Raw genomic sequence first — 27,425 nt, forward strand, 5'->3', positions numbered from 1 at the left:
AGCAAAAGATGATAAGTAATGCAACTAATAGTTTACTGCTAACGGGTAGAAGATTAATATATCAGAGTTTCTTTCAGCTTCAGTCAAATTAATGGTAATTATTAGAGTGAAACCATATTCTTTATATCATTCGCCCAAGGCAAACTGCTTGTGTCATTTTGTCAGAAAATATGAACCATTTTACATATTAATTAAATTTCAAGTAAATGTTGTATTATTTGTATATTAATAATATGTTGATGTGATATTGTATATTATATAGATATATGCAATTATGTGTATTTAAAAGTGAATATGCATATATTGTTTTAAAGGCAAAAATTTGTTTTTTATAGTAGACACTGAAAAGTCACACGCAAACTCACGCAAAGCAAACTTTAACATTCCAAATAAAAATAAAACTTTTTGGCTGGGTTTGGTGGCTCATGCCTGTAATCCCAGCACTTTGGGAGGCCGAGGCGGGCAGATCACGAGGTCAGGAACTCGAGAGCATCCTGACAAACACGGTGAAACCCCGTCTCTACTAAAAATACAAAAAAATTAGCTGGACGTGGTGGTGGGCGCCTGTAGTCTCAGCTACCCGGGAGGCTGAGGCGGGAGAATGGCCTGAACCTGGGAGGCGGAACTTGCAGTGAGCCGAGATCGTGCCCCAGCACTCCAGCCTGGGCGACAGAGCGAGACTCTGTCTCAAAAAATATATATATATATAAAATAAATAAAATAAAAAATGAAACTTTTTTCTTAATTATAAAAACTGAGATAGAATTATTATAGTTGACTATGAGGCCTGTTTTGACATCCAAGTCAGTATCAAACGTATTATTTTGCCTTTGTCATATTATAACTGATCACGAGGTTTTTTTTTACTGTATCACACACATTCCTCATATTCAGTACATATCTAGTTTAGTCTTATGTTACTAGTATTGTATTCTGCTTTTCTACTGCTTTTTTATTCTTAAAATTAACCTCAGGTATTCATGCTGACCTGTAGAAGTTAATGTTTGTATCCTGTCTATATCTGAGTCTAGAAGAGTTTAATGAACTGTTGATGGTTGCCCTGTCAACTCATTTAACTCTTGGACCATAGTTCTTTCTAGGTTGATCTCATATAATCTATTAGCTATTATGTTCTTCTTTGACCTAAATTCTCTGATGGATAAAGGACTTTAATATTCTCTGTTTTTTTAAGTCATTTTTTCCGAAAGCGTCATCAAATTCGTGAATTCAAGATCTCGTGGATCCAGTAAGAGGAAGATGCACCTTTACAACTGTCATTCAGTCATAGTATATACTACTAATTCAACTCAATATGGTTCAAAAAAGCCTTCTCTAATATAATTTTGATTTCCTGCTTTAGGATTCCTGAAATCATGGATCACCCACCTATGCTTTGAGACATGCTTTAATGTTTTTTTTTTTTCTGGAAGCCCTGCAACTTCCCTAAAAATTGAATGAATTATAGGACAGACCTATGGTAAGTGGGCTTTTTCCTCCTTTTTCTTCTGTCAGTTTCATGTTCAACTTAGCTCTTATGACTGTTGTAATGCTGCTCCCTGCTGGACACAATGTAATTTTGTAAAGTTGGCACTTAATAGATGGGCAAATAACTGGTTAGTTGGACCCACTATGGAGAGGAGTCCTTGGCTGCATTCACAAAAACCAATAGTATGCAACACAAAAGCAACTATTATAAAGGTGCTATACAATTGCCATCATGTTGATACCTGAAGCCTGATGAAAGTACTGATAGTCTTGTTTCAAAATTTCATTGTCTGCTTCCTGTTGAGCGGCATCTAAAAGTTGGAATAACTGTACACACTGAAGGATGCTTCTAGATGGTGAACCTTTGAGGATTTTGTAAATTGTGTGGGTTTTTTTTGTAATGTAAGTTAGTTTACTGGTATTATTATATGTTCTGTAATAATTTCCATTCCCTATACTTTTGTTTTTCCAAATAAAATATATAAAACTGCGCCAATATAATTGACGTTAGACATTGTATATCTATGCTATAATCCAGCTATCGTGTTTTCTAGTACTCACAGTGTGGTTTTCATCTGTATTGTCTGTGACTTGCCTATCATGGACCTTCATGTTGTATGCATACACAAGTGCTCCCAAAATTATTTTAAAATGTGTGAAGGTTAAAAGTGTGTTTCTTCCTACTTCAGGACTAAACTATTGTATTTTTTGAAATGCAGCATGCCTCAAATTATTACCTGAATATCATTTGGATTTTTTTTTAAATGAGCTTGCATTTTCTTGAGAAAAGTAACAGACAGAAATAACATGGAGCTACTAAGCCAAGATCTAGCAGGATAACTGATCTTGTATTATTTAAAGGCCTGGTATTGTTTTGTAGCTATTAAATAAGCCTCTGAAATCCACTTTTAATTAGGATTGTGGAGAATTAGGCATAGTAACTTGTTTCTTCATTATTAAAATATTGCATTAAATATTAGAAATGTAGATCAAGGAAATTGTTGACAGTAGAAAGGAATCCTTCCTTTTTATAAAAATATATTCGTATTATTTTAGAAAGTATATAATTATAACTTTTTGTTGTAAAATGTAATGATACAGGAACATAAATATATAATAAAATGAATAATTATAAATTAAATATTTAGCAAGCATCTTTGTAATAATAGAGTATTACTGGCGCCCCAGAAACTCTTGATATACTTTCTTTTCTTTAGAGGTAACCAGTATCATGACTTTAATGGTAATTATTTATACAATTTCGAATTTTGTCACTTTACGTGTATTCCTAAGCAGTATGTTTACTTTTTTTTTTTGTCTCTTTTTAATCTTTATGGAATTGTGTATTCTTTCTTCCTTCACTCAGCATTATGTTTTGAAGAGTTATCCATGTAGTTATGTGTAGTTTTATTTCATTCATTTTTGTTATTATGTATTATCCCTTTGAATTAAACGTGCCAGAATTTATTCATTCTTTCTGCTGTTGGTAGATCATTGAGTTGTTTCTAGTATTTGATGACATTGCTGAGAATGTGTTTTAAAGAATATCCTGGTTACATATCATGTATAAATTTGTTTATATCCTGACAGTAACAGTATTAAATGTTGGGGAAGATTCTGAAATGATTATCATTTCTTTTATTGTAGGCCTTACATATATAGTAAAGTGACATACAGTTTGAGATAGTTTAAATATAGAGTACATACAGGTAGATCTAGTTACAGTATTGATGTAGATACAGGACCTAATGCAAGAACTCTTTGTTTCATTTTGTTAGCACACTCATTCTATTTAGTAACATGTCGTGCCTTCTATAACTCCTTCACTTTACTGATGAAGAAACTAAGGACTAGAGAGATTGAGTCACTTGAACAAGGCCATTTAACAAATTGGAGCTAGAAACTAGACTAACCTGTCTACTTTGGCAGTTACAACTTAAAGTAAAATGAAATCAGGACATTTTCTTGAGTGATCCAGTCATTAAAGTGAAAATATGCAGAAAAAATCAGATACTCTTTTGGTTCTTAACTGAGAACTGGATTAGCATAGAAGGTTGCAAGTCTATCGCAAGGAGAGGTCATTACAAAAAAAAAAAAAAAGGAAAAAAAAAGTTGCGCATCTAAAGCCCCCATAATGTTACTGCACTTTATCACAGTTCATCTTCTAAAGGGCAGCCACTGTATATTCTGATTTTCACTGAGACGTTTTACTTTGAGTACTTCATTCATTAGAAAAACGTACGTCTTTGTTCTCTTAAACAGAATACATTTTAAGGTTTTTTTTAATGGCTCTGAGTTGTTACTGTGAACATCAGTCATTTTACAGAATTAAAGTGATTTCCTCAGAATTGTATGCTGTGTTGGACTGTTTTCTTCTAAATTATCCTAGCCTGATAAGCTTTTTTGTCCTCAGAGCTACTGTGATGTGTTTTCTCATTTGTTTTGTTTTCTTTTACATTTCTTAGGTGATTCTTGCTTTTTGTTGTCAGTGCGTTCTGTTTGACTCATATTTAAAATCAACGCATTTGCCTAACATTATGTATTACTTAGGTGAAGGCTTAAGTACGGTTCTGTCACATCTGCTGATTGTAAGAGCAGAGAATGTGTGCTAGCATTTTAAAATTCATTTTGGTATCAGCAACTAGTCTAGCCACTTTGTTTTTACAGGATATTGAGATAACCTCAGACTGATTTCTGTCTAATATATATATAGCATAGGTTGTGTATCCTTATTTGGGGAATAAATATGATCATTTACATGTTTTCCAGCAGAACAGTTGTGGCTTATTGAAACTGTTTTGCTTAAGGATGACTTCAAATAGGAAGTCCAGTGGACTTAGTGTTTGTTTTCCAATTATTAAATATTTGACAGGATAGACATTGAAATAAAAATAATACATTAGATGATATTACCTGTTAAAAATGGCAGTCATAAACGTTAAATCAGCTTTGAAATTATGGCTTTAAAAAATGTGGAAGTAACACAGATTTGACTTCATGAAAACATTTAAGTGGTTTAGGAAAACGTTCATTTAGAAGTGAAATGCATTTGACTTCTTATCCATTTATAAATTATTGAATGTGAATTTTTTAAAAAACTAGAGTAGGGAGTATACTTGTTTTTGGAGCACAGGAGATATTGGAAAGACAAATAGTTGCTATCCCAGCACATTTAGGCATTAATATGTTGATTTGCTGAATTTGTATGAGGTTTGCTTTTTAATTTGAAAATTTATTTGCTTTTTTAAACTTACTAAGTCAACAAATTTTACACTTGCATCTGGGAAAAAAAATAAACGGAGAGCTTTATGTAGTTTATTGCAATGAGCACATCTTTGGAAATTGCCTTACGAACAAAGTATTTTAGAGGCCCGAAGAGAGGAATAGCTTTTTTGGAGGATAAATCTGAGATGCATATGTTGTGGAAGTGCAAAATGATGCAACTCCTGTGGAATGCAAATTGACAATTTCTAGAAAAAGACCAATGCATTTACCTCATCTCAGTTCCAATTTTGGGAATTCATTACAGAAATTCTGGTGTGTACTTACAAAATAATGTATGTATCGGAATTTTCATGATAACTTTGTGTGTGGTAGCAAAAGATTGGAAATTTCTTAGTGTCTATTGGCAACGTGTTGGTTAAATGAACTATGACATAACTATACAATGAAATACGCTACAGCTATTTAAAAAAGTGGATTTTTTCTATATGAAAATTTGGAAAGTTTTTCACATACAGTTGTTATTTGGAAAAAGCAGAATTCAAAACAATGTACAGTAAAGTACTTTTTGTTTAACTTGGGAGGGGAATAAAACCATATATTCATATTTGCTTATATTTACATAACAAAATCTGTAAGTTTATACAAAATCTAAATCTTTGTGGGGATGAAGAAGAAAACGGAAGATGGGACTTTTACTATATATATATATTTTAGATTAGTTTTAACTTTTGAATATGTTAATATGGTAGTAGTTGAAAATAGTTTTATTTGTAAATCAAATGAGAATGAAAGAAAAGAGTAACCCTACTATATTTACTGTAAAATTAGCTATTTTTATTCTGTTTTTCCTAGAGCCTGGCAGATAGTAAGCGGTGAATAAATAAATATTTGTTATACAAATTAAACATAAACTATAATAATCTTTGGATGATCTTTCCTGGATTATCTCTTAAAGCATCTTTTCAATATAAGAAAAAAAGTATTATAAATCATATATTGATTCTAGTATGGAAACAAGGGAAATATTTAATTGGGAGATATGAGATGTATAGTTTATTATCAGATTATCATGAAGCTTTAGTGTGTATGGTATTGATATTAAAGAGTAAATTATATTTTAATTTCATTGAAAAATTAAAATGAAAGTTTTCAAGGAAGTGCTATTAAATTAAGTAATACACATTCATGATTAACAAACTAAAGCTTATGAAATTTAGGAGGAAGAATGAAAACGGCAAGCATGTATTCTGTGTACTGCTTTCTGTACCACTTTAGTTTCCCACATGTAAGGGCAAATCTTCAGTCCTGAGACTATTTTAAAAGCTGTATTATAATAGCAGTATCAGTTACTTCCAACATGAAGACTAGATATCTCTGAATACATGATTGGGTTCAAGGGAAGGTAATAGGGTGAATGACTCTTATAAATGTCTTCCATTCATAAGCATCCAGGAGGTTAACTATGTAGTTGAAAATTTGGTTATTCGGATAGATATGGTAAGAACCCTTAGTTTTCTCCCTTGGATTGTATACATGTCAGTTCCTAAATTTCTTATGACTAGGATTTTCACTATCTTTGTACATCTGAGTATTTTTATGTAAAAGTGACTTCTTTAAAGAAAGCTTCACATACGGAAAAGTGCACACATTGTGAGTGGATAGCCTAATGAATTTTTCGTAAACTAAATACACCCATATAACCAGCACAAAGCTAAAGTAAAAGAACATTATCAGCACTCCAGAAGATACCTTCGTGTACCCTTCCAGTCACTGTGTCTGCTCCCCAACGAGGATAATCACTGCCTTGAATTTTAATAGCAAAGATTCATTTTTCTTGTTTTTGTATTATATATAGAAAATTATACAGTATAATTTTTTGTGTCTGATTTCCTTTGTTCAACATTGTGTCTTAAGATTTATCCACATAGTTGTAGTTTCTTTTTATTGCTGCATGTAGTTGTGAATATATAACTATTATTTATCCATTCTACTGTTAGTGGACATTTGCGTGATTTCTATATAATGCTTTTATGAACATTCTAATACATATTTCTTGAGTTATATATCTACACATTTCTTTTGGTGATATATCTAGGAGCAAAATTACTGGGTCAGCAGTAAATATATGTTCAGCTTTAAGCAACAATGGTGAACAGTTTTCTAAAATGTTTGTATCAGGCTATATTTATAGTATGTGAGAGAGTTCTAGTTGCTCCACATGTTTCCAGCACTCTTTTTTTCCCCCATCTTTTTCATTTTTCCAATTCTGGTGGGTGCAAAGTAGTAAACCGTAATGATTTAACTTTATATTTCCCCGATTAATGAAGTTGAGTACCTTTTCATATGTATATGAGCTGTTTGGTTATTTTCTTCTGTGAAGTTCCTGTTCACTTCTTTGGCCTACTTTTCTGTTAGCCTATCTGTCATTTCCTTTGATTTGTGGGAGTTCTTTGTATATTCAAAATATGAGTCCTTCATTGGCTATAGGTATTGCAACTATTTCTTCTTCTGTGAGGTTTGTCTTTTTACTCTCTTAATAGTGCTTTTAATGAACAGAAGTTTATGTCTTTAAAGTAGTCTAGTTCATCATTTATGTTTAGTGCTTTTTAATTCTTAAGAAATATGTATCTACTTCAGGAATGTTTTATCTTGGTTTTTCTTTAAAAGCATGTTTGCTTTACCTTTTAGATTTAAAATTTCAGTCTGTATTTACATATTATGGAGTTTTGCAATATTTTTGGACTCAGTCTGTATCTGGAGACAGAAAAATGAGGTGGACTTAGGCCGATGACCGTAATTATGTACTTTCTACAAAATACTCCCTTAAGAAAACTGTGTTTATTCATGTTCACTTTATATGCAGTTTTAATGTGCTACTTTGTTAGTTTGCCTTTAAGGAGAGTCTACTAGAGTATTAAGGGAGGAAGTTTGGGGTGAAGAAGTAGATGTTATGATTTTTAATATTTTAAACAATAGTATTCATAAATATGTTTATTCATGAAATACACAATTTTGTAAAGTATTCACAGACACAATCCCTGTTACTTCATTTGGGCATCATCTTTAAAGCTTAGGATTTTAAATATACTTTTTTTTAATTGAGGGAAAAATTAGGTTTTAACTTTTGTCACCAAATAAAAATAAAATGCTAGTTATTTGAAAATTATTTTTATAAACTTCTTTTAAATATTAAGTAAGATTTCTTGTGCAAGTTATGAACATTTATGAGGTCTTCAATTATTCTTTTTATTGTTCAAAAATGCTTTCACTATATGTTCTGACTATGGGCTATGATGTTGTAGAAAAGTGTTTTTGCATACCCTGATATTTTTGTTTTTATCTTGTCCGTAATGTATATTATTAACTTCATGATTATTATATTACTTAATTTTATATTTATATTTCCTAATGAAAGTAATTGCCTGTTTAAAAGTATTTTTTTGTCTCCCATTACAGTGCCGAAATTCAAGGTGATTGTAATAACTCTTTACTAAGCATTTAGATATTTTTCACTTGTCAATTGCATTTTTTAGTTTAAAGCATCAAATTAAGTATTATTTTATCCTGGCTTTTATTTTAATTCATGCATTTAAAAACTGAAATTCAGATAAGAGATAGTTTGAAAATAAATTCAGTATATTATTTATGAGTGGAGCTACACATTAGCATTGGGTTCACAATAGATCATATCGCTTTATTCCATCTTACAAGCTTAGCAGCACAAACAGAATAATCAACATATTATTTGGCTGTCATCTGCTGAACAGAAACCAGAGATCACAAGGAGGTTTTCCCTAGCTGTGGTGATGGCCTTTTTGTTCCAAGCCCCCATCTGGGAGGGCCATGGTGTGTTATCATATGGAACGCGGGGTTTTCTGTAATCTGCTTAGCTGCACTGCAGTTTGAATCTTCATTCCATGTTTGTGTAATTTATAATTTTAATGAGACCATGGCTCTTGTGGGCTTTGAAATATATTAAAAGCTCTTTTGTGCATATGCTTTTGTTCTTGCTTAATAGGCTCAGTGTATTTAAAACTGATGAATTTTTATTCATGAATTTGGATGTCTGGAGATTAACTCAGACTGAATATCATTGCACTCATCTATTGATGGTTAGAAAGTTTTTTTGTTATTGTTATTATTTTGCTTTTGTGTGTGTGTATGTGCAATGTCTATGTGATACTTGTAACCAGAAAAGGAATAAACCTACATAAAGGCTAAAAATAAGTAGCATGACTAGGTCATAAAAAATTGATTTAAATTTTATTCATCTTATTTATTGATACTCACATTTCAATTTCATCTTTAGTCTCAGTATTACAGATAAATATTATAAAGGAATAATTATGAAAAAGCAACTTTTAAAATGAGTTAGTACCTTAAGAACATGTTTATATTCAAATCATATTCCATTGTGTGACAAAGGTAGACTTTGGTTTTAATTGTATAATATCAGTTGTCTAGTCATTCTAAAAGAATAATTACATTTCTTAAATTAAATTATTTCCATTTTACTTATTTCTATAAAACCCTTTTTATTAAAGGATTTTTAAAAGAATTTCATTGATACGATGAAAAGACTAATAGAAAAGCCACCTACTAATAATTTATAATGTTGATCTTTTTATTTTGTGAATATTCTGAAGTATACTAAATGCCTCAAATCTCTGTAGTTGCTACTTAAATGTACTTTAAAAATTTGAATATAACCAATTACAATAACAACATAGAAAAAAGTTCATGCCTTTCTAGATCCAAACATGTTTTTTGAAGTTGCTATCTTTTGAGATCGATGAGGGAGTAACATAGACCTCACTAGTCTTTTATGAAATTGCTCAAGAGACAATTTTTTAAAAAACCTAAATTTGCTGGACTAAAGCATTTGTAACTACATCACATCATTATTTTTTTATACATTGATGGTCAGCAATTTGGCAGGTCTTCTCTTCTCCCACCGCCATCCTTAAACTGAAAATATGAAGTAGAAGCTAAAATGACAGGATTTCATACTTTCTTTTCTAAGCTTATCTACCAGATTTGACACTGGAATGTTTGTGCTTCCATAATTAACCCTCTGCTTCAGTATTTTTGTTAGTTGCACCATTTCATTTGGCTGAGGAACATATTATTGAAAATATAAGACCTGCTAAAGTGGTGCTGTCCATTAGAAATATAATATGAATCACATAATCAACTGTAACCAAAATATTTTCAATATGTAATCAATATAAACATTAACAAAATACTTTCCCTTTTTTGTATTAAGTCTTCGAAGTCCAGTGTGTGTTTAATACTTACAGTACATCTCAATTTGGACTAGTCATCTTTCAAGTGGCCTCATAAGGCTAGTGGCTGCCTTATTGAACAGTATAGTTCCAAAATATTACACAATTGTAACAAAATATCATAACAAAAAGATGTACTTTTTACATTTCTCGTTATTTTTCTAGTAATATCCTGGTCAAGGTAACCAAAGAATATTCATGTGCTATGTAGTTGAAATTACATAAAGTTTTTTATAGCACTGATACCATTGGCTTGTATCTTTCTCTGTGATACATAAAATCTAATTGTGTAACCTGATTGCTGAGTACCTATCCGACATTGTACAGATATGTTTAAAGAGATTGTGATGATGAGGTGATAATGACTAATGTAATAAATGTGGAGTGTCCCTCAAAAATTGTAGGCAAATCAAACTTGTCAAGTAAGCCATATTGTAAGTATACCAAGGAGCTTAGTTTTACAGGAATTCTATGGCAAATTTTAGTACTTTTTTTTTATATATATAAAACTTACAACGTCTTCTCATCCTTAGATTTATTCTGGACAGATTTTTGTGTAAATGTATATGAATCTCTCTTTTCATATAAATTTGCTTGGATAAGCTGGTATAGCTGTAAATGTCATGGGTGGAAGAAGCTGATTATAAAATATTTTCTAAATTTCTCTAGAATCCTACACATTTAAAATGTTCTGTACATATTTAAATGTGAGGAGAGATTTCTTCACTGATAACTGTTTTAAAAACATAATTGTTAAGAATTATAAAACCTTGAATTATAGTAGATTTGAATTGATTGAAATATTTTAAAGTACAGTTATAAAATGATGAAGGAAATTCATGTAAAATACTGTAGGCATACATATTTTATTTAAAATGGTCATATATAATTGACCTTGCTCAAGTATGACTTAGAGAAAACTATATTTATGAAATCTCTGAGTTTTTCACATTTTCTAAATTTTGAGGGCTATGACCTAATTTTATGTAATATCATTTTTAGCTATTAGCCAATGCCTGCTGTAATATTGGACTCACTTACATTTTTATTGACTACTCCCTGTGACTCCTGCATTTAAAGTGTTGGCACAAAATGTTAAACTATTCTTTAAACAATACCTCTAGTTTCTTGGAGATGATAAATCCGTCCATTGATTTCCTAATTTTATTATGTACACAGTCAATTGTAATCCAAGATTATAGCAAACAAGATGTTAATTTCTAGACATAATCTATGTACATTTCAATTACAGAGCATGATTGTTATAGAAGCACAGAATAAAAAGGAATAACATTTGTGCTATCCTCACAGGAGCTGTCAATAAAAGATGTAATAGGGGATTTAGAAATCTGGAAATGGCCAACTAATTTATGTGAATCTATTTTATTTCAGCTAGAAAGACCAAGCTCTTTTTCGTCTGCACTGCATATTGCAGAGCACAGGCTGTCTATACAAAACCAGGCGGCTGCATATGGATAGTCCCTTGATATCATTCACTTGCTGTGTAATCTTATTATGCAAAGTTCTAATCTTCACCTAGAATGAATGCCTCTGGGTCAGAATATAGTCATATCAGGGTTTTTGAGGTCATGTTTTGTGATCCTTAGCTTATTCTTCTAAGTAGGGCTGGGATTTAAAGGGTATTCCCCAGATACTAGCAGAGATAGACAGCAGAACCTGCTGCCTTTTTGGAAGACAAGACCAACATGAGGTCCCTGGTAGGATTAAACTTGATTTGTAGCTGTAGGATTTTTTAACAGATGTATTATTGGACAGGGAATAGGGGGCCACCAGCACAGCAAAATTGAATCACGACTGACATTCTCAGGGAGTTTGCTGCCTGCTAAAACAGCAGCTGCATGTGGATTTGACTTCTTTCAGGTGAAGCGACTTCCAGTCATTTGGAAAGGATGGGATGAAAAGGAACCTTGGTGATAATTTTGATGTCTGCAAGATTTAGTACCAGTGTAATGGGATTATCGATAACACCTTCACTGCAGAAAAAGCCACCTGGTGCTATAACTGGCAGCAACCGAGAACTAATCCTTTCCCATCTCTTGGATGTCATTCATGAAGCTCAAAGCTATTTCTACCCTGCTAACTGTGATTAATTTTATAAACAACAACAACAAAAAATCAGGTGATCAAGGCCAAGAATATGCTTCTTATAATATGTAACCTTATTTTAAGCTATATGACTTAAAATTATGCAAGACATATACAAACTGTAAGCTATATGATCCAAAATTTATTAAGCTATTGAAATAGAAAAGTTGATTAATGATGTCTTGGTTTTTTTAGTTGAAAGACATAAATTATTTACTATTGCTAACAATTCATATTTGAGATCATATATTAATTTAAGTAGTTTTATATTCTTTTGGCCATAGAGCCACTATGAAATTAATCAAAATGTCTAGCTGTAAGGAATTGAAATAATTTGTTTTGTCATATGTTTTACCTGTTTTGACTGCTTCAGTTGCTATTGATGCAGTGTTTTTGGATAAATGTTTTGAATAAAACACAATTTGAAATATATAGACACCTATATTTTTTGTAATGAAGGTATTGCTAGCTGAAACTGCTGATGAAAGGGCTTTTGGTGAAAGTATATGATTTTAATATATAAAAGTATAGAGTAAATAGGAATACTGAATGACATATTTTTTTAAAATCAGTGCTTCTTAGGTAACTTTTCCTTTAGATGGAGGTTTAGTTGTTTGCTTAAAACTTGGGTGTTAGTTAATTGATTTTTTTTAGCTTTTATTTCATCTAAAAACTTTATCAAATACTTTGGTTAGAGGTGTTAATTATTTTAATATTTTTCTCTAACACGATCCAATGTAAACTGAGAGAAAATGAAGTGAAATTATCCCATCACTCACCCAAACAGTATGCAACGTAACTGCTAAGACTAGAAAAGATAATTAGTGTTGTCAGTGTTATGATCTTAGAGTACTTAATTTAAAAATATTTATTCATAGAACTTGATTTTTATCTCATAGCTTTTTTGTTTAGTAGCTTTATCTTTTTAAAAATAAATTATACAGCCTCAGTCTAAACTCTAACATTTTAACTAAATATAGGTGACTAAAGTATTTTCTTGAAATTATGAAAATATTTAAAATATAACCAATATTATACCTGATGTACACTGTTAATGTAACTACCACCTCTGTTTATGTGTGGTACCTTTTTATTTATTTTCCATATAAGGTCTTTACTAGAAAAGTCAGCAAATACAATGAATTTATACAGAGTTCACGAGTTTGGTTTAACCGGTTCCAAGCTATTGTATTTCAAATTGTATTTCCAAACTTTAACCACATTTTGAATGAATGAATGAGAAAGCCTGCCAATATTTCCAGTAAACTGCATTGTGTTACTTTATGAAGGATGACTTTTGCCTTCTATTTGTATTTTTGCTGTTTGAAAAAATTTTTATTTTATTATGATGAAAGAAGCTATCCATGAAGTAAGTGGACTTAAATCTTTTTCTTATCCTCATAATAAAATTACTTATTTTAAATCTAAAATACTTGGTTTATGTGTAATTTCACGTTATTTTGCCAGGTAGGCTATTATCTCAGCATAACTCTCTGTGGTCATTTATAGTATTATGTATTTATTTTTAAAGTAGTTTTGAATTCAAAATAGAATTTGTCTGGAAGATTTTATTAAGCCTGGTCAGTGTTTACTTTTTTACTTTTTATTCAGTATTTACCGAACAGCTCTTGAGAGTCAGTATTTTTTCCTTCTCCATTCTAGGGGTCATTCTTATTTGATTAGAGATGGTTATTTTCTTTGGAAAGTCTCAAACTCATCTGAAGTAAATTCAACATAAAAAATAAGATCTTCTCAATGGTATACATTCTTTTCGTAAAAATATAGGTTATTTGAATTTTAATATCTGTTGATAACTTATAAGAAATTTGGCTTATCTTAAAAAGATAGATACTAATTTGCAGCACAGGCAACTCATGATGTCAATAAGACTTAAGGGAATTGTTTTTGGAGACAAGGGTGGGATATAGGATGAAATGAGAAGAAATGTTTTAGAAAGAATGGTAAGTCAGATATAACAAAAGAATAAGGTGGGGCTGGGCATGGTGGCACCCACCCCTGGTCCCAGACACTCGGGAGGCTGTAGTGGGAGGATTCTTTGAGCCCAGGAGTTGGAGGCTGATCGCTCTAAAAGTGTTCATGAACTGTGGCACAGCGAGGGTTAGCCTATGATAATGCTAAATGACATTTCTTTTTGAATTAATATTCTTCCACTGTTATTCATACAACTGCTATATTGTTTTGAAATAGACCATTTAGTAGTTGGATTATTGGTGAATGAGTGTGTTTGTTTTGGTATTTTACTTTTTAGAAGGTGATGCTTTGTTATATTAAAATGATCAACTCCTTATTCTTTGTAAACGTAAGGTGAGTTTCAATTTTGGTTATATGTAAAAATGTGAAATTCAGAAAATACCACTGGACTAATGAAATACATTGAAGCGTTAGCATTATAATGTTTACTTGATGAAAGTTTATAGAATTATCCCAAAGTTAACATTCACTTTAAAGATAATGAATGGATAAATTTTATCAAGTCTCTGAAAATATTGAGTATGTGTCAGTGGTCTTAAAGGACAGGATAAAGTCCTTTACTGGACTTCCTTCCTGGGAGCTTTTTAAAACTGTGGTATCTGCAGCTGGAGATTCTCTTTCATTAGCTCTGTGATGTAGGATGAGAATCATTGGAATCGCAGGGAGCCTGGGAATTTGGATTTTTAGTTTTTAATTTTGGTTGATATTAGGTTTTCATGTTATTTTGATGCTGCAGTCAAATTTGAAACAGTATTCACTGCTTTAAACCTTAAAGTAATGGCAGTTATTTCCTCTGCTGGTGAGACAAAATAAACACGTTTGGTGTGTTTTTCTCGTTCTTTTTGAGACAGGGTCTTGCTTTGTTGCCCAGGCTGGAGTGCAGTGGTAAGATCATGGCCCACCTCAGCCTTAACCTCCTGGACTCAGGTAATCCTCCCAAGTAGCTGGGACTACAGCTGTGCACCTCATGCCCAGCTAATTTTTTAATTCAAAATAAAGAGGTTTTAATAAAATCTTCAGAGATTATGAGGGTATCAGTGCCTTGAGTTTACAGTTTTAGAAAATAAAAAACAATCTCTATACAAATCTTACAGTAGATTTAACACTTATGGATTTGAACAATTCATGAGCAGCCCTGAAGGTGATTTTTGAAATGGCAGGAATTTGAATTACTTTGATGGAGACTTTGCTGTGTGAGAGTGAATTATTTAGCTATTGAGCAGAGTATACTACTCAGCATAATGAGTCTTTGTTGTTCTCTACTTGTCACAATAACTTCTTCTTAGGATCTTAAGTGGACATATCTCTCAGTTACCTTTTATGCATCATTCTGTGGGGAAAATGGATTTTGTGTAAGTATTCTTGTCTTTGAACATCTCCAAGGTCTCAGAAATGTCAAATCTATTTTTTCTTTCCCAAATGAAGGTAAATGTGGCAAAACTATGATGTAATTTGTTTTCTCCTTCCCTGTCTAACTTGTTTCTGCTCACCCTTTCTTAATGTGAACACTTCTTTAAATGCTAATTTATTCTCAAACTCTGTTCCTCTATCAGAACAAAAATACATTAATGACATTAAATCATTTCTGTGATTGCTTATACTTTAGAATGAATGAATTTGTGTAAACTGATGGTCTTAGTTAACATTTGACATGTAGATATATACATATATAATGTATTTATATATGTATGTGTATATATATGTTTTTCCTATTTCTGAAACAAAATGCTTTCTCTTTTCAAAGGCATTTCAGACCTGAACAATCAGGTGGACAACTTCTTTGTGGCTTTGGGTATTTTGAAATTACTTTAAGTCTACTTCAGTAATTGGATCCAAATCAGAATCTTAGAATTGGATGCCTATGCCCAGAAATTTCTAAAGATGGAGGAATCTCTAATTTCTTTTCAGCTTCTTAGGTTCACTCTGCTCAATCTTTTTAGCTGGTTTTAACATCAGTCCTACCTCTATCTTTACTATGTGTCTCTATTCCCAGATACCTATTTTATAGTATCCAAAAATTTTTTTCATTTAAATTGAGAGGCAGTATGGTGTAGTGTTGGATGTTAGACCCAAAAAGCTTCATTTTGAATTCTGGCCCAGCCTCTAATGAGCTGCATGACTTTGAATAGTTCCTTCATCTCTCTGCGCCTCAGTTTCTTTATCTGAAAAATGAAATACCTAAGGGGCCGGGCGCGGTGGCTCAAGCCTGTAATCCCAGCACTTTGGGAGGCCAAGGTGGGCGGATTACAAGGTCAGGAGATCAAGACCATCCTGGCTAACATGGTGAAATCCTGTCTCTACTAAAAATACAAAAAATTAGCCAGGTGAGGTGGCACACGTCTGTAGTCCCAGCTACTCGGGAGGCTGAGGCAGGAGAATGGCGTGAACCCGGGAGGGGGAGCTTGCAGTGAGCCAAGATCGCACCACTGCACTCCAGCCTGAGCCACAGAGTGAGACTCCGTCTCAAAAAAAATTTTTTTTTTAAAAAAGAGATGCCTGAGTTCTCATAGGGTTGTTTTAAGAATTAAACGAGTTAATATATGTAAAGTAATGAAGAATCTCTTAAAAGGTTTCTGTGGAGGATCCTCCAATACTTCTTTTGCTATATGACACAGTCACAATTTTTATGGTGCTTTTCACTTTTTCCCTAGCTTTTCTATTATTTGAAAGAATATGTAGGTTCCCCTTTAAAGAAATTGGTTCTCTACATTAATGACTCAGTTTTTTTTTAATGTAAATGTGATAGAGAATTTAAGAAGTAACAGGTGATAGGGAATTTAAGAAGTAACAGATTCTGAATTTTTTGATGCCCAAGCTTCCCAAATTTTTTCACAGCACACATGGTACATAGTAAGTTATACAACATATAGTAGTAAATGACTGGATAACTAGGGCTGCCCAAGGCTGGCAATGGCTATTGGTCACCAAGAGCTTAGAGCAGTCACTTGGAGGACTTATTAAAATACAGGTTGCTGAACAACACTTCCTAAGTTTCTGATCCTAATAAATCTTGTATTTAACCAAATCAGTTTGAAGATGATGCCATTGATGCTGGTCTGAGGAATCACAGTTTGGTAATTACTTCTTTAATGTTCTGTATCCTGGTGTGGTAGGTAGAAAAATGGCCCTCCAAAGATGTCTACGTCCTAATCCCCAGAACCTTTGAATGTGTTACCTTACATGGCAAAAGGGACTTCACAGATGTGATTAAATTAAGGACTTTGAGATCATTGTGAATTATCTAGTTGGGCTCAGTGTAATCACCAGGGTCCTTAAAAGAGTAAAAAGGTGGCAGGAGAGAGAGAAAAACAGACAGACAGACAGACAGACACACAGACAGAGGAAGAAGTGACCATGGAATAATGGCCAGGGAGATTAAAGACTTTGAGATTGAACAAAGGGGCTATGAGTAAAGGGATGTTAGTGCTTCTAGAAGTTGGGAAAGGTAAGGAAATGGATTCTCCCCTAAACCCTTTAAAAAGAAATAGTCTTGGTTTTTTAGCCCAGTGGTACCCATGTTAGACCTCTGACCTATCAACTGTAAGATTATAAATTTGTGTTGTTTTAAGCCATTAAGTTTATGGTAATTTGTTGGCACCAATAGAATACTAGTACATCTGTAACCAGTTCTGTTTACCAGTTCGCTTTGTGCTAAAAGTTCCCAGTCTTAGCTCATGACATCAGCTCATAACAGAGAGTAAATAAAAACACAAAAGGCAAGAGCTCCCTTATTTTTCTACCATCAAACTGTCAAAACTACCAGTATGTTAACCCATGTTTTTCTTCCCTTTTATTACATTGGAGGAAGTACCCAAACTTCTATCAAAACCCAATCTGTCGGCCTTTGTTTGATCCTATTCTCTATTGCCCTGTTTTTTTAAAATTGAAGTTATATATATATATGTGTGTGTGTGTGTGTGTGTATATGTATGTATAATTTAGCATCTAAATATATATATTTTAATTTAGAATCTTTAAGATGGAGAGCACCCCTTCAATGATTAAGAGAGACACAAGATGGAAATAATGGTTTTATTACTCACAGGTCCAGGGTACGTGATATACCTGGAGGCCATACACAGAGGTCAGGGAGCACTTCAGAGGGAAGGAGAGGGAGAGAGATCCATGGGTTAATGCCTTCATTGAGGTCTAAGGCCTTATCCAAACAGGTTTCTCACTGGGTGATTTTTCTTTAACACTTAATAATTGTATACATTTATGGTACAGTATGATTTTGATACATATGTACAGTGTGTAATGATCAAATCAGAGTAATTAACATATCTGTCACCTCAAACATTTATCATTTCTCTGTTGGGAATGTTAAAAATCTTATAGCTCTTTGAAAATATGCCCTAAATTATTGTTAACTATAGTCACCTTGCAGTGCAATAGAATAGTAGAATTTATTTCTCATATATAGCTGTAATTTTGCATCTGTTAGCCATTCCGTTCTTATCATGTCTCACACTTTTCAGCCTCTAGTAATCACTATTCTATCTCCTTCTGTGAAATCAACTTTTTTAGCTTTCATTTATGAGTGAGAACATATGATATTTGTCTTTCTATGCCTGGCTTATTTCACTAACATAATTATCCTCCAGGCTCATACATTTTGCCTTGTTTGACAGGATTTCATTGGTTTTTGTGGCTGAATAGTATTCTGTTGTGTATATATACCACATTTTCTTTATTCATTAATCTGTTGGACATGTAAGTTGATTCCAAATCTTGACTATTGTGAATAGCTGCAATAAACATAGGAGTGCAGACATCTCTTCAACATACTGATTTCCTTTCTCTTGGATATACACCCAGTAGTGGAATTGCTGGGTCGTATGGTAGTTCTATTTTTTAGTGTTCTTTTTTATATATGTTTTATGTCCTGTAAAACATTTTTGTTATAGTCTTAAACAGCATCAGTATCTTTATCCAAATATGTATGTACTCTTCAATTCTCTTCCTACCTTCTTGGATTTGCCTAAGTCTTTTTTGTTTGTTTGTTTTGTTTTGAGACGGAGTTTTGCTCTTTTTGCCCAGGCTGGAGTGCAATGGCATTATCTCGACTCACTGTGACCTCCGCCTCAAGCGATTCTCCTGCCTCAGCCTCCCGAGTAGCTGGGACTACAGGCATGTGCTGTAGTCCCACACCTGGCTAATTTTGTATTTTTAGTAGAGATGGGGTTTAGTTGCTCCATGTTGGTCAGGCTGGTCTCCAACTCCCGACATCAGGTGATCCCCCCTCCTTGGCCTCCCAAAGAGTTGGATTACAGGCATGAGCCACCACACCCGGCCCATTTGCCAAATTCTATCTGACAACATTTTGTTTTTGCCTGAATTATTCCTGTTAGTATACATATTATTACAGTTGTGCTGGCAAAAATATTTGCAAAACTTGTTTTCTGAAAGTGTTTTTATTTTTTTCTTTAGCTTTTGAGGTATATTTTCATCAGGCATAGAATTATAGTTTGGTGATTTTCATACTTTAAAAATGCCATTTTATTTTATTCTGGTTTTAATTATTTCTTATGTAAAGGTAGCGATTCCATTTTGTTGAAGAGACAAAATTGTTTCTTTGAAAATAAGGTAAATTTCTGACCAATTTTAAACTTCTCATTGTCTGTTTCAGCATCTTGACTATACTGTGCCTGGATGTATCTGTGTGTTTTGTGTTTATCCTGTTCATGGTTTGTAGAATTTCTTGAGTTTGTGAGTTAATGTCTTTCATCAATTTGGAAAGTTACCTACCAGTATTTCTTCAAAATATTGCTTCTGTCCTATTCTTGATTCCTCTCCTTTAGGTCTCTGATTATATTAATACTGTTTCTCCTGGATTGTGTACCTGCTTTCCTCTGTGTCCTTCAGTCTTATTACTTTCTGCCAACTTGCCCAGTTCACTTGTCTTCTGTTAGGCTGAGCCTAGTAGGCAGAATCTGCTGGTAGATTCGTGTAATGCATTAATTTTAGTTATTGTATTTTATTTTGTAGTATTGTGTATAATTTCCACTTGAGTTTTAATAGATTTTTGGTCACTGCTGACTTTTATCTTTTTCTGGTTTTTTTGAATGTTAATCATGGTTATTTTAAAGTGTTCAAATGTTAAGTTCAATACCTGAATCACCTATTGCTCTCTTTCTGTTTTGTATTTTTTTTTTCTCTTGGCTTTCAGTCATTTGATTCTATTTTATAATGTGCTTTGATTGAATGCAATCATTTGGTACTATTTTATAGAATGCTTAGAATCTTTGATTGAATTAAACTAAAAATTATAGCCCAATTTTTTAAATGGGCAAAGTGTTTGAGTAGACATTTTTCAAAAGAATAGTGATCAATACAGTAAACACATGAAAGAGGTGCTTATGAATATTTTGTTATTAAGGAAATGCAAATCAAAGCCACAGTGAGATTCATACTCCCTGGGATGGCTACAATCAAAACATGGATGGTAACAAATGTTGGCAAGGATGTGGAGAAATTGGAAACCTTATGCATTACTAGTAAAAATGTACAGTGGTGCAATTGCTTTGGAAAACAGTTTGGTCATTCTTCAGAAAGTTAAAGGCATCACTGTCTTTAATGGCATTTTCATTAGAGAAATCTTTTCTGATTCATCCTAAAGAAAGTATGCCTCACCCATTGTTCTCTATCACTTTACTATATTTTTCTTTACAGAAATTTACTTAATGTATTTATGTATTTATTTGTTTACTTTGTGTATATATGATATCTGCCCCACTATACTATAAACTATATGAGAGAAGGCATCATGTTCACTACTGTATTCCCAGGGCTGAACACAGTATCTGGTACATAGTAGTAGTTCAATAAGTATTTGTTGAATGAATGAAGTCACGCTTTTTCCCCCAAGTGTTTGTTTTGTAGAAGTTTTATTCTACAAAAAAAGCTGAGAAACATAGTGCAGTGCACATTTGTATACACTTCACTTGGATTTAACAATGATCATTTGCCACATTAGCTTTCTATCTTCCTCCATATGTAATATATCTGTGTGTGTGTATATATGTGTATGTATCAATTTGTCTTCATCACTATACATGATTTTTAGCAGTAGAAGTGAACCATATGAAAGGAAGTTGCAGTCATAGCATTTTTCTCAAAATAATTCCTTGTTTATCTCCTATGAACAAGGTCATTCTACTACATAGCATGATATTGTTAAGAAGTTTAACACTGAAACAGTGATATATTTTTATGTACAATATTCAGATTTACCCAGTTGTCCCCAAGTCTTTCATAGCTTTCTTTTTCCTTTTGCTCCAGGATCCAATTCGATATTTCATATTGTATTTGGATGTCATGTCCTTCTATTTTCTTGTAATTGAAAATAGTACTCTTAGTATAATTTTTCCTTTCATTAAATTTATACTTTTTAAGTGTTCAAGCTGGTTGTCTTGTTGAATGTCTGCAATATGGATATGTCTTGATTGTTCATGATCAGATTTAGGTTACACATTTTTGGCAAGAATGGTACACAGATGATGATGTACTTGTCATTCCATTGGTAAGAGGCTACACGATATTAGTATGCTGCTAAATTTGGTTATTTAGTTAAGATAGTGTTTACCAGATCTTCCCATTGTAAAGATACCTTGTTCCCTTTGTAAAAAAAAAAAAAAATCTACTTTGATACTTTTCAAATATCCTGTTGACCAACAATGTTTCACTCAGTGTATTTTAGCATGCATCAATGGCCCTTGTCTGAATCAGTTATTACACTGGTGATAATTTTATCATTCCTTCTACATTTATTAGCTGTCATGTTTTGATAAAGAACTTTCCCTGTCCCCAACACATGCATCTTTTTAAAAATTTCATTTTTAATTTAATGTATTATCAATTACTGTTACTATTTTTAGGCTTATATTGTCCCTAATTTAATGTATTATCAATTACTGTTACTATTTTTAGGCTTATATTGTCCCAAATTTGGCCATTGGATGACCCCTCAGAATGGTTCCTTTGTTTGCATCAGTCTTTGAGCACTGACTGTTTTGCTCTGGTGGAGAATGATACTTAGAAACCAAAAATGTGGGCACTAAGTGCTCATAATTACTACAGTGTCATTGCTTCTTACAATGGCCTTTTCACAGTGGACAGAGCTAGGATGACATTGTTAAATAGGCAGACAGACAAATATATACATGTTTATTTAAGTAAATTTGTTTTGATAACTCAAGTTTATCCTTAAGGTCCCTTTACATATTTGTTGCTTCTTTTTCTCACAGTGAGAAACAACTTAAATATTTGCTCACTTTTACTATCTGAAATATATATAAAATACTACAACCAACAACAACTAACTAAGATACATTCTAGATTACTTTCAGTGTTTTTCCTTTTGTATTTAGTTGGTATGTAATAAATGTATTTATTACTGGGATACAGTGATATTTTGCTACATGTATATATTATATAATGATCAAATTGGGGTAATTAGCATATTTACCTCAAACACATCATTTCTTTATGTTGTGAACAATGAAGATCTTCTTGTAGCTTTTTGAAAATATACAATGGGGGCGGAGCAAGATGGCCGAATAGGAGCAGCTCCAGTCTCCAACTCCCAGCGCGAGCGACACAGAAGACCGGTGATTTCTGCGTTTTCAACTGAGGTACTGGGGTCATCTCGCTAGGGAGTGCCGGACAATCGGTGCTGGTCAGCTGCTGCAGCCTGACCAGCGTGAGCTGAAGCAGGGCGAGGCATCGCCTCACCTGGAAGCGCAAGGGGGAAAGGAATCCCTTTTTCCTAGCCAGGGGAACTGAGACACACAACACCTGGAAAATCGGGTAACTCCCACCCCAATACTGCGCTTTAAGGAAACAGGCACACCAGGAGAATATATCCCACACCTGGCCGGGAGGGTCCCACGCCCACGGAGCCTCCCTCACTGCTAACACAGCCGTCTGCGGCGATCTATCCGCAAGGCAGCAGCGAGGCTGGGGGAGGGGCGCCCGCCATTGCTGAGGCTTAAGTAGGTAAACAAAGCCGCTGGGAAGCTCGAACTGGGTGGAGCTCACAGCAGCTCAAGGAAGCCTGCCTGTCTCTGTAGACTCTACCGCTGCGGACAGCGCACAGCTGCAGCCCATTAGGGGAAAGAGCGGGGGCGGTGCAGACGCGAACGACTCTGTCTGACAGCTTTGGGGAGAGCCGTGGATCTCCTAACGCGGAGGTTGAGATCCGAGAACGGACAGACTGCCTGCTCAGGTGGGTCCCTGACCCCTGAGTAGCCTAGCTGGGAGACATCCCCCACTAGGGGCAGTCTGACACCCCACACCTCACAGGGTGGCGTCACCCCTGAGAGGAAACTTCCAAAGAAAGAATCAGACAGGTACACTCGCTGTTCAGCAATATTCTATCTTCGGCAACCTCTGCTGCTGATACCCAGGCAAACAGGGTCTGGAGTGGACCTCAAGCAATCTCCAACAGACCAACAGACAGTCCTTCTGACTGTCAGACGGAAAACTATCAAACAGGAAGGACACCTATACCAAAACCCCATCCGTACGTCACCATCATCAAAGTCCAGAGACAGATAAAACCACAAAGATGGGGAAGAAGCAGGGCAGAAAAGCTGGAAATTCAAAAAATAAGAGCGCATCTCCCCCTGCAAAGGAGCGCAGCCCATCGCCAGCAACGGATCAAAGCTGGTCAGAGAATGACTTTGACGAGATGAGAGAAGAAGGCTTCAGTCCATCAAACCTCTCAGAGCTAAAGGAGGAATTACGTACCCAGCGCAAAGAAACTAAAAATCTTGAAAAAAAGTGGAAGAATTGACAGCTAGATTAATTAATGCAGAGAAGATCATAAACGAAATGACAGAGATGAAAACCATGACACGAGAAATACGTGACAAATGCACAAGCTTCAGTAACCGACTCGATCAACTGGAAGAAAGAGTATCAGCGATTGAGGATCAAATGAATGAAATGAAGCGAGAAGAGAAACCAAAAGAAAAAAGAAGAAAAAGAAATGAACAAAGCCTGCAAGAAGTATGGGATTATGTAAAAAGACCAAATCTACGTCTGATTGGGGTGCCTGAAAGTGAGGGGGAAAATGGAACCAAGTTGGAAAACACTCTTCAGGATATCATCCAGGAGAACTTCCCCAACCTAGTAGGGCAGGCCAACATTCAAATTCAGGAAATACAGAGAACGCCACAAAGATACTCCTCCAGAAGAGCAACTCCAAGACACATAATTGCCAGATTCACCAAAGTTGAAATGAAGGAAAAAATCTTAAGGGCAGCCAGAGAGAAAGGTCGGGTTACCCACAAAGGGAAGCCCATCAGAATAACAGCAGACCTCTCGGCAGAAACTCTACAAGCCAGAAGAGAGTGGGGGCCAATATTCAACGTTCTTAAAGAAAAGAATTTTCAACCCAGAATTTCATATCCAGCCAAACTAAGCTTCATCAGTGAAGGAGAAATAAAATCCTTTACAGATAAGCAAATGCTTAGAGATTTTGTCACCACCAGGCCTGCCTTACAAGAGACCCTGAAGGAAGCCCTAAACATGGAAAGGAACAAGCGGTACCAGCCATTGCAAAAACATGCCAAAATGTAAAGACCATCGAGGCTAGGAAGAAACTGCATCAACTAACGAGCAAAATAACCAGTTAATATCATAATGACAGGATCAAGTTCACACATAACAATATTAACCTTAAATGTCAATGGACTAAATGCTCCAATTAAAAGACACAGACTGGCAAACTGGATCAAGAGTCAAGACCCATCAGTCTGCTGTATTCAGGAGACCCATCTCACATGCAGAGACATACATAGGCTCAAAATAAAGGGATGGAGGAAGATCTACCAAGCAAATGGAGAACAAAAAAAAGCAGGGGTTGCAATCCTAGTCTCTGATAAAACAGACTTTAAACCATCAAAGATCAAAAGAGACAAGAAGGCCATTACATAATGGTAAAGGGATCAATTCAACAGGAAGAGCTAACTCTCCTAAATATATATGCACCCAATACAGGAGCACCCAGATTCATGAAGCAAGTCCTTAGAGACCTACAAAGAGACTTAGACTCCCATACAATAATAATGGGAGACTTCAACACTCCACTGTCAACATTAGACAGATCAACGAGACAGAAAGTTAACAAGGATATCCAGGAATTGAACTCATCTCTGCACCAAGCGGACCTAATAGACATCTATAGAACTCTCCACCCCAAATCAACAGAATATACATTCTTCTCAGCACCACATCGCACTTATTCCAAAATTGACCACATAATTGGAAGTAAAGCACTCCTCAGCAAATGTACAAGAACAGAAATTATAACAAACTGTCTCTCAGACCACAGTGCAATCAAACTAGAACTCAGGACTAAGAAACTCAATCCAAACCGCTCAACTACATGGAAACTGAACAACCTGCTCCTGAATGACTACTGGGTACATAACGAAATGAAAGCAGAAATAAAGATGTTCTTTGAAACCAATGAGAACAAAGATACAACATACCAGAATCTCTGGGACACATTTAAAGCAGTGTGTAGAGGGAAATTTATAGCACTAAATGCCCACAAGAGAAAGCAGGAGAGATCTAAAATTGACACTCTAACATCACAATTAAAAGAACTAGAGAGGCAAGAGCAAACACATTCAAAAGCTAGCAGAAGGCAAGAAATAACTAAGATCAGAGCAGAACTGAAGGAGATAGAGACACAAAAAACCCTCCAAAAAATCAATGAATCCAGGAGTTGGTTTTTTGAAAAGATCAACAAAATTGACAGACCGCTAGCTAGACTAATAAAGAAGAAAAGAGAGAGGAATCAAATAGACGCAATAAAAAATGATAAAGGGGATATCACCACCGACCCCACAGAAATACAAACTACCATCAGAGAATACTATAAACACCTCTACGCAAATCAACTAGAAAATCTAGAAGAAATGGATAATTTCCTGGACACTTACACTCTCCCAAGACTAAACCAGGAAGAAGTTGAATCCCTGAATAGACCAATAGCAGGCTCTGAAATTGAGGCAACAATTAATAGCCTACCCACCAAAAAAAGTCCAGGACCAGATGGATTCACAGCTGAATTCTACCAGAGGTACAAGGTGGAGCTGGTACCATTCCTTCTGAAACTATTTCAGTCAATAGAAAAAGAGGGAATCCTCCCTAACTCTTTTTATGAGGCCAACATCATCCTGATACCAAAGCCTGGCAGAGACACAACAAAAAGAGAGAATTTTAGACCAATATCCTGATGAACATCGATGCAAAAATCCTCAATAAAATACTGGCAAACCGGATTCAGCAGCACATCAAAAAGCTTATCCACCATGATCAAGTGGGCTTCATCCCTGGGATGCAAGGCTGGTTCAACATTCGCAAATCAATAAACGTAATCCAGCATATAAACAGAACCAAAGACAAGAACCACATGATTATCTCAATAGATGCAGAAAAGGCTTTTGACAAAATTCAACAGCCCTTTATGCTAAAAACGCTCAATAAATTTGGTATTGATGGAACGTACCTCAAAATAATAAGAGCTATTTATGACAAACCCACAGCTAATATCATACTGAATGGGCAAAAACTGGAAAAATTCCCTTTGAAAACTGGCACAAGACAGGGATGCCCTCTCTCACCACTCCTATTCAACATAGTGTTGGAAGTTCTGGCTAGGGCAATCAGGCAAGAGAAAGAAATCAAGGGTATCCAGTTAGGAAAAGAAGAAGTCAAATTGTCCCTGTTTGCAGATGACATGATTGTATATTTAGAAAACCCCATTGTCTCAGCCCGAAATCTGCTTAAGCTGATAAGCAACTTCAGCAAAGTCTCAGGATACAAAATTAATGTGCAAAAATCACAAGCATTCTTATACACCAGTAACAGACAAGCAGAGAGCCAAATCAGGAATGAACTTCCATTCGCAATTGCTTCAAAGAGAATCAAATACCTAGGAATCCAGCTTACAAGGGATGTAAAGGACCTCTTCAAGGAGAACTACAAACCACTGCTCAGTGAAATCAAAGAGGACACAAACAAATGGAAGAACATACCATGCTCATGGATAGGAAGAATCAATATCGTGAAAATGGCCATACTGCCCAAGGTGATTTATAGATTCAATGCCATCCCCATCAAGCTACCAATGACTTTCTTCACAGAACTGGAAAAAACTGCTTTAAAGTTCATATGGAACCAAAAAAGAGCCCGCATTGCCAAGACAATCCTAAGTCAAAAGGACAAAGCTGGAGGCGTCACGCTACCTGACTTCAAACTATACTACAAGGCTACAGTAACCAAAACAGCATGGTACTGGTACCACAACAGAGATAT

General features: G+C 34.5%; 1 protein-coding gene across 11 annotated transcripts in view; it reads left to right on the forward strand.

Annotated features, from left to right (window-relative positions):
• The window catches only part of IMMP1L (inner mitochondrial membrane peptidase subunit 1), an 80,714-nt gene that overhangs the window by 17,449 nt on the left and 35,840 nt on the right, over window positions 1–27,425 (forward strand). For 3 of the 11 annotated variants that reach the window (XM_033205280.1, XM_033205279.1, XM_033205281.1), the window contains 2 exons: window positions 1,361–1,477; window positions 11,877–12,135. The exons of 2 other annotated variants lie outside the window; for them this stretch is intronic. In XM_033205280.1, the coding sequence (XP_033061171.1) occupies window positions 12,057–12,135 (79 nt within the window). In that variant the 5' untranslated portion in view covers window positions 1,361–1,477; window positions 11,877–12,056. Of the gene's footprint in view, window positions 1–1,360; window positions 1,478–11,876; window positions 12,136–14,965; window positions 15,021–15,229; window positions 15,235–27,425 lie in introns of those variants that run through there. 6 more of the 11 variants (XM_033205285.1, XM_033205284.1, XM_033205287.1 and 3 more) reach the window with 4 other exon arrangements.

The sequence above is a fragment of the Trachypithecus francoisi genome, unplaced genomic scaffold, assembly GCF_009764315.1.
Source record: "Trachypithecus francoisi isolate TF-2019V2 unplaced genomic scaffold, Tfra_2.0 Lachesis_group8, whole genome shotgun sequence".
In the NCBI taxonomy this organism is placed as follows: domain Eukaryota; kingdom Metazoa; phylum Chordata; class Mammalia; order Primates; family Cercopithecidae; genus Trachypithecus; species Trachypithecus francoisi.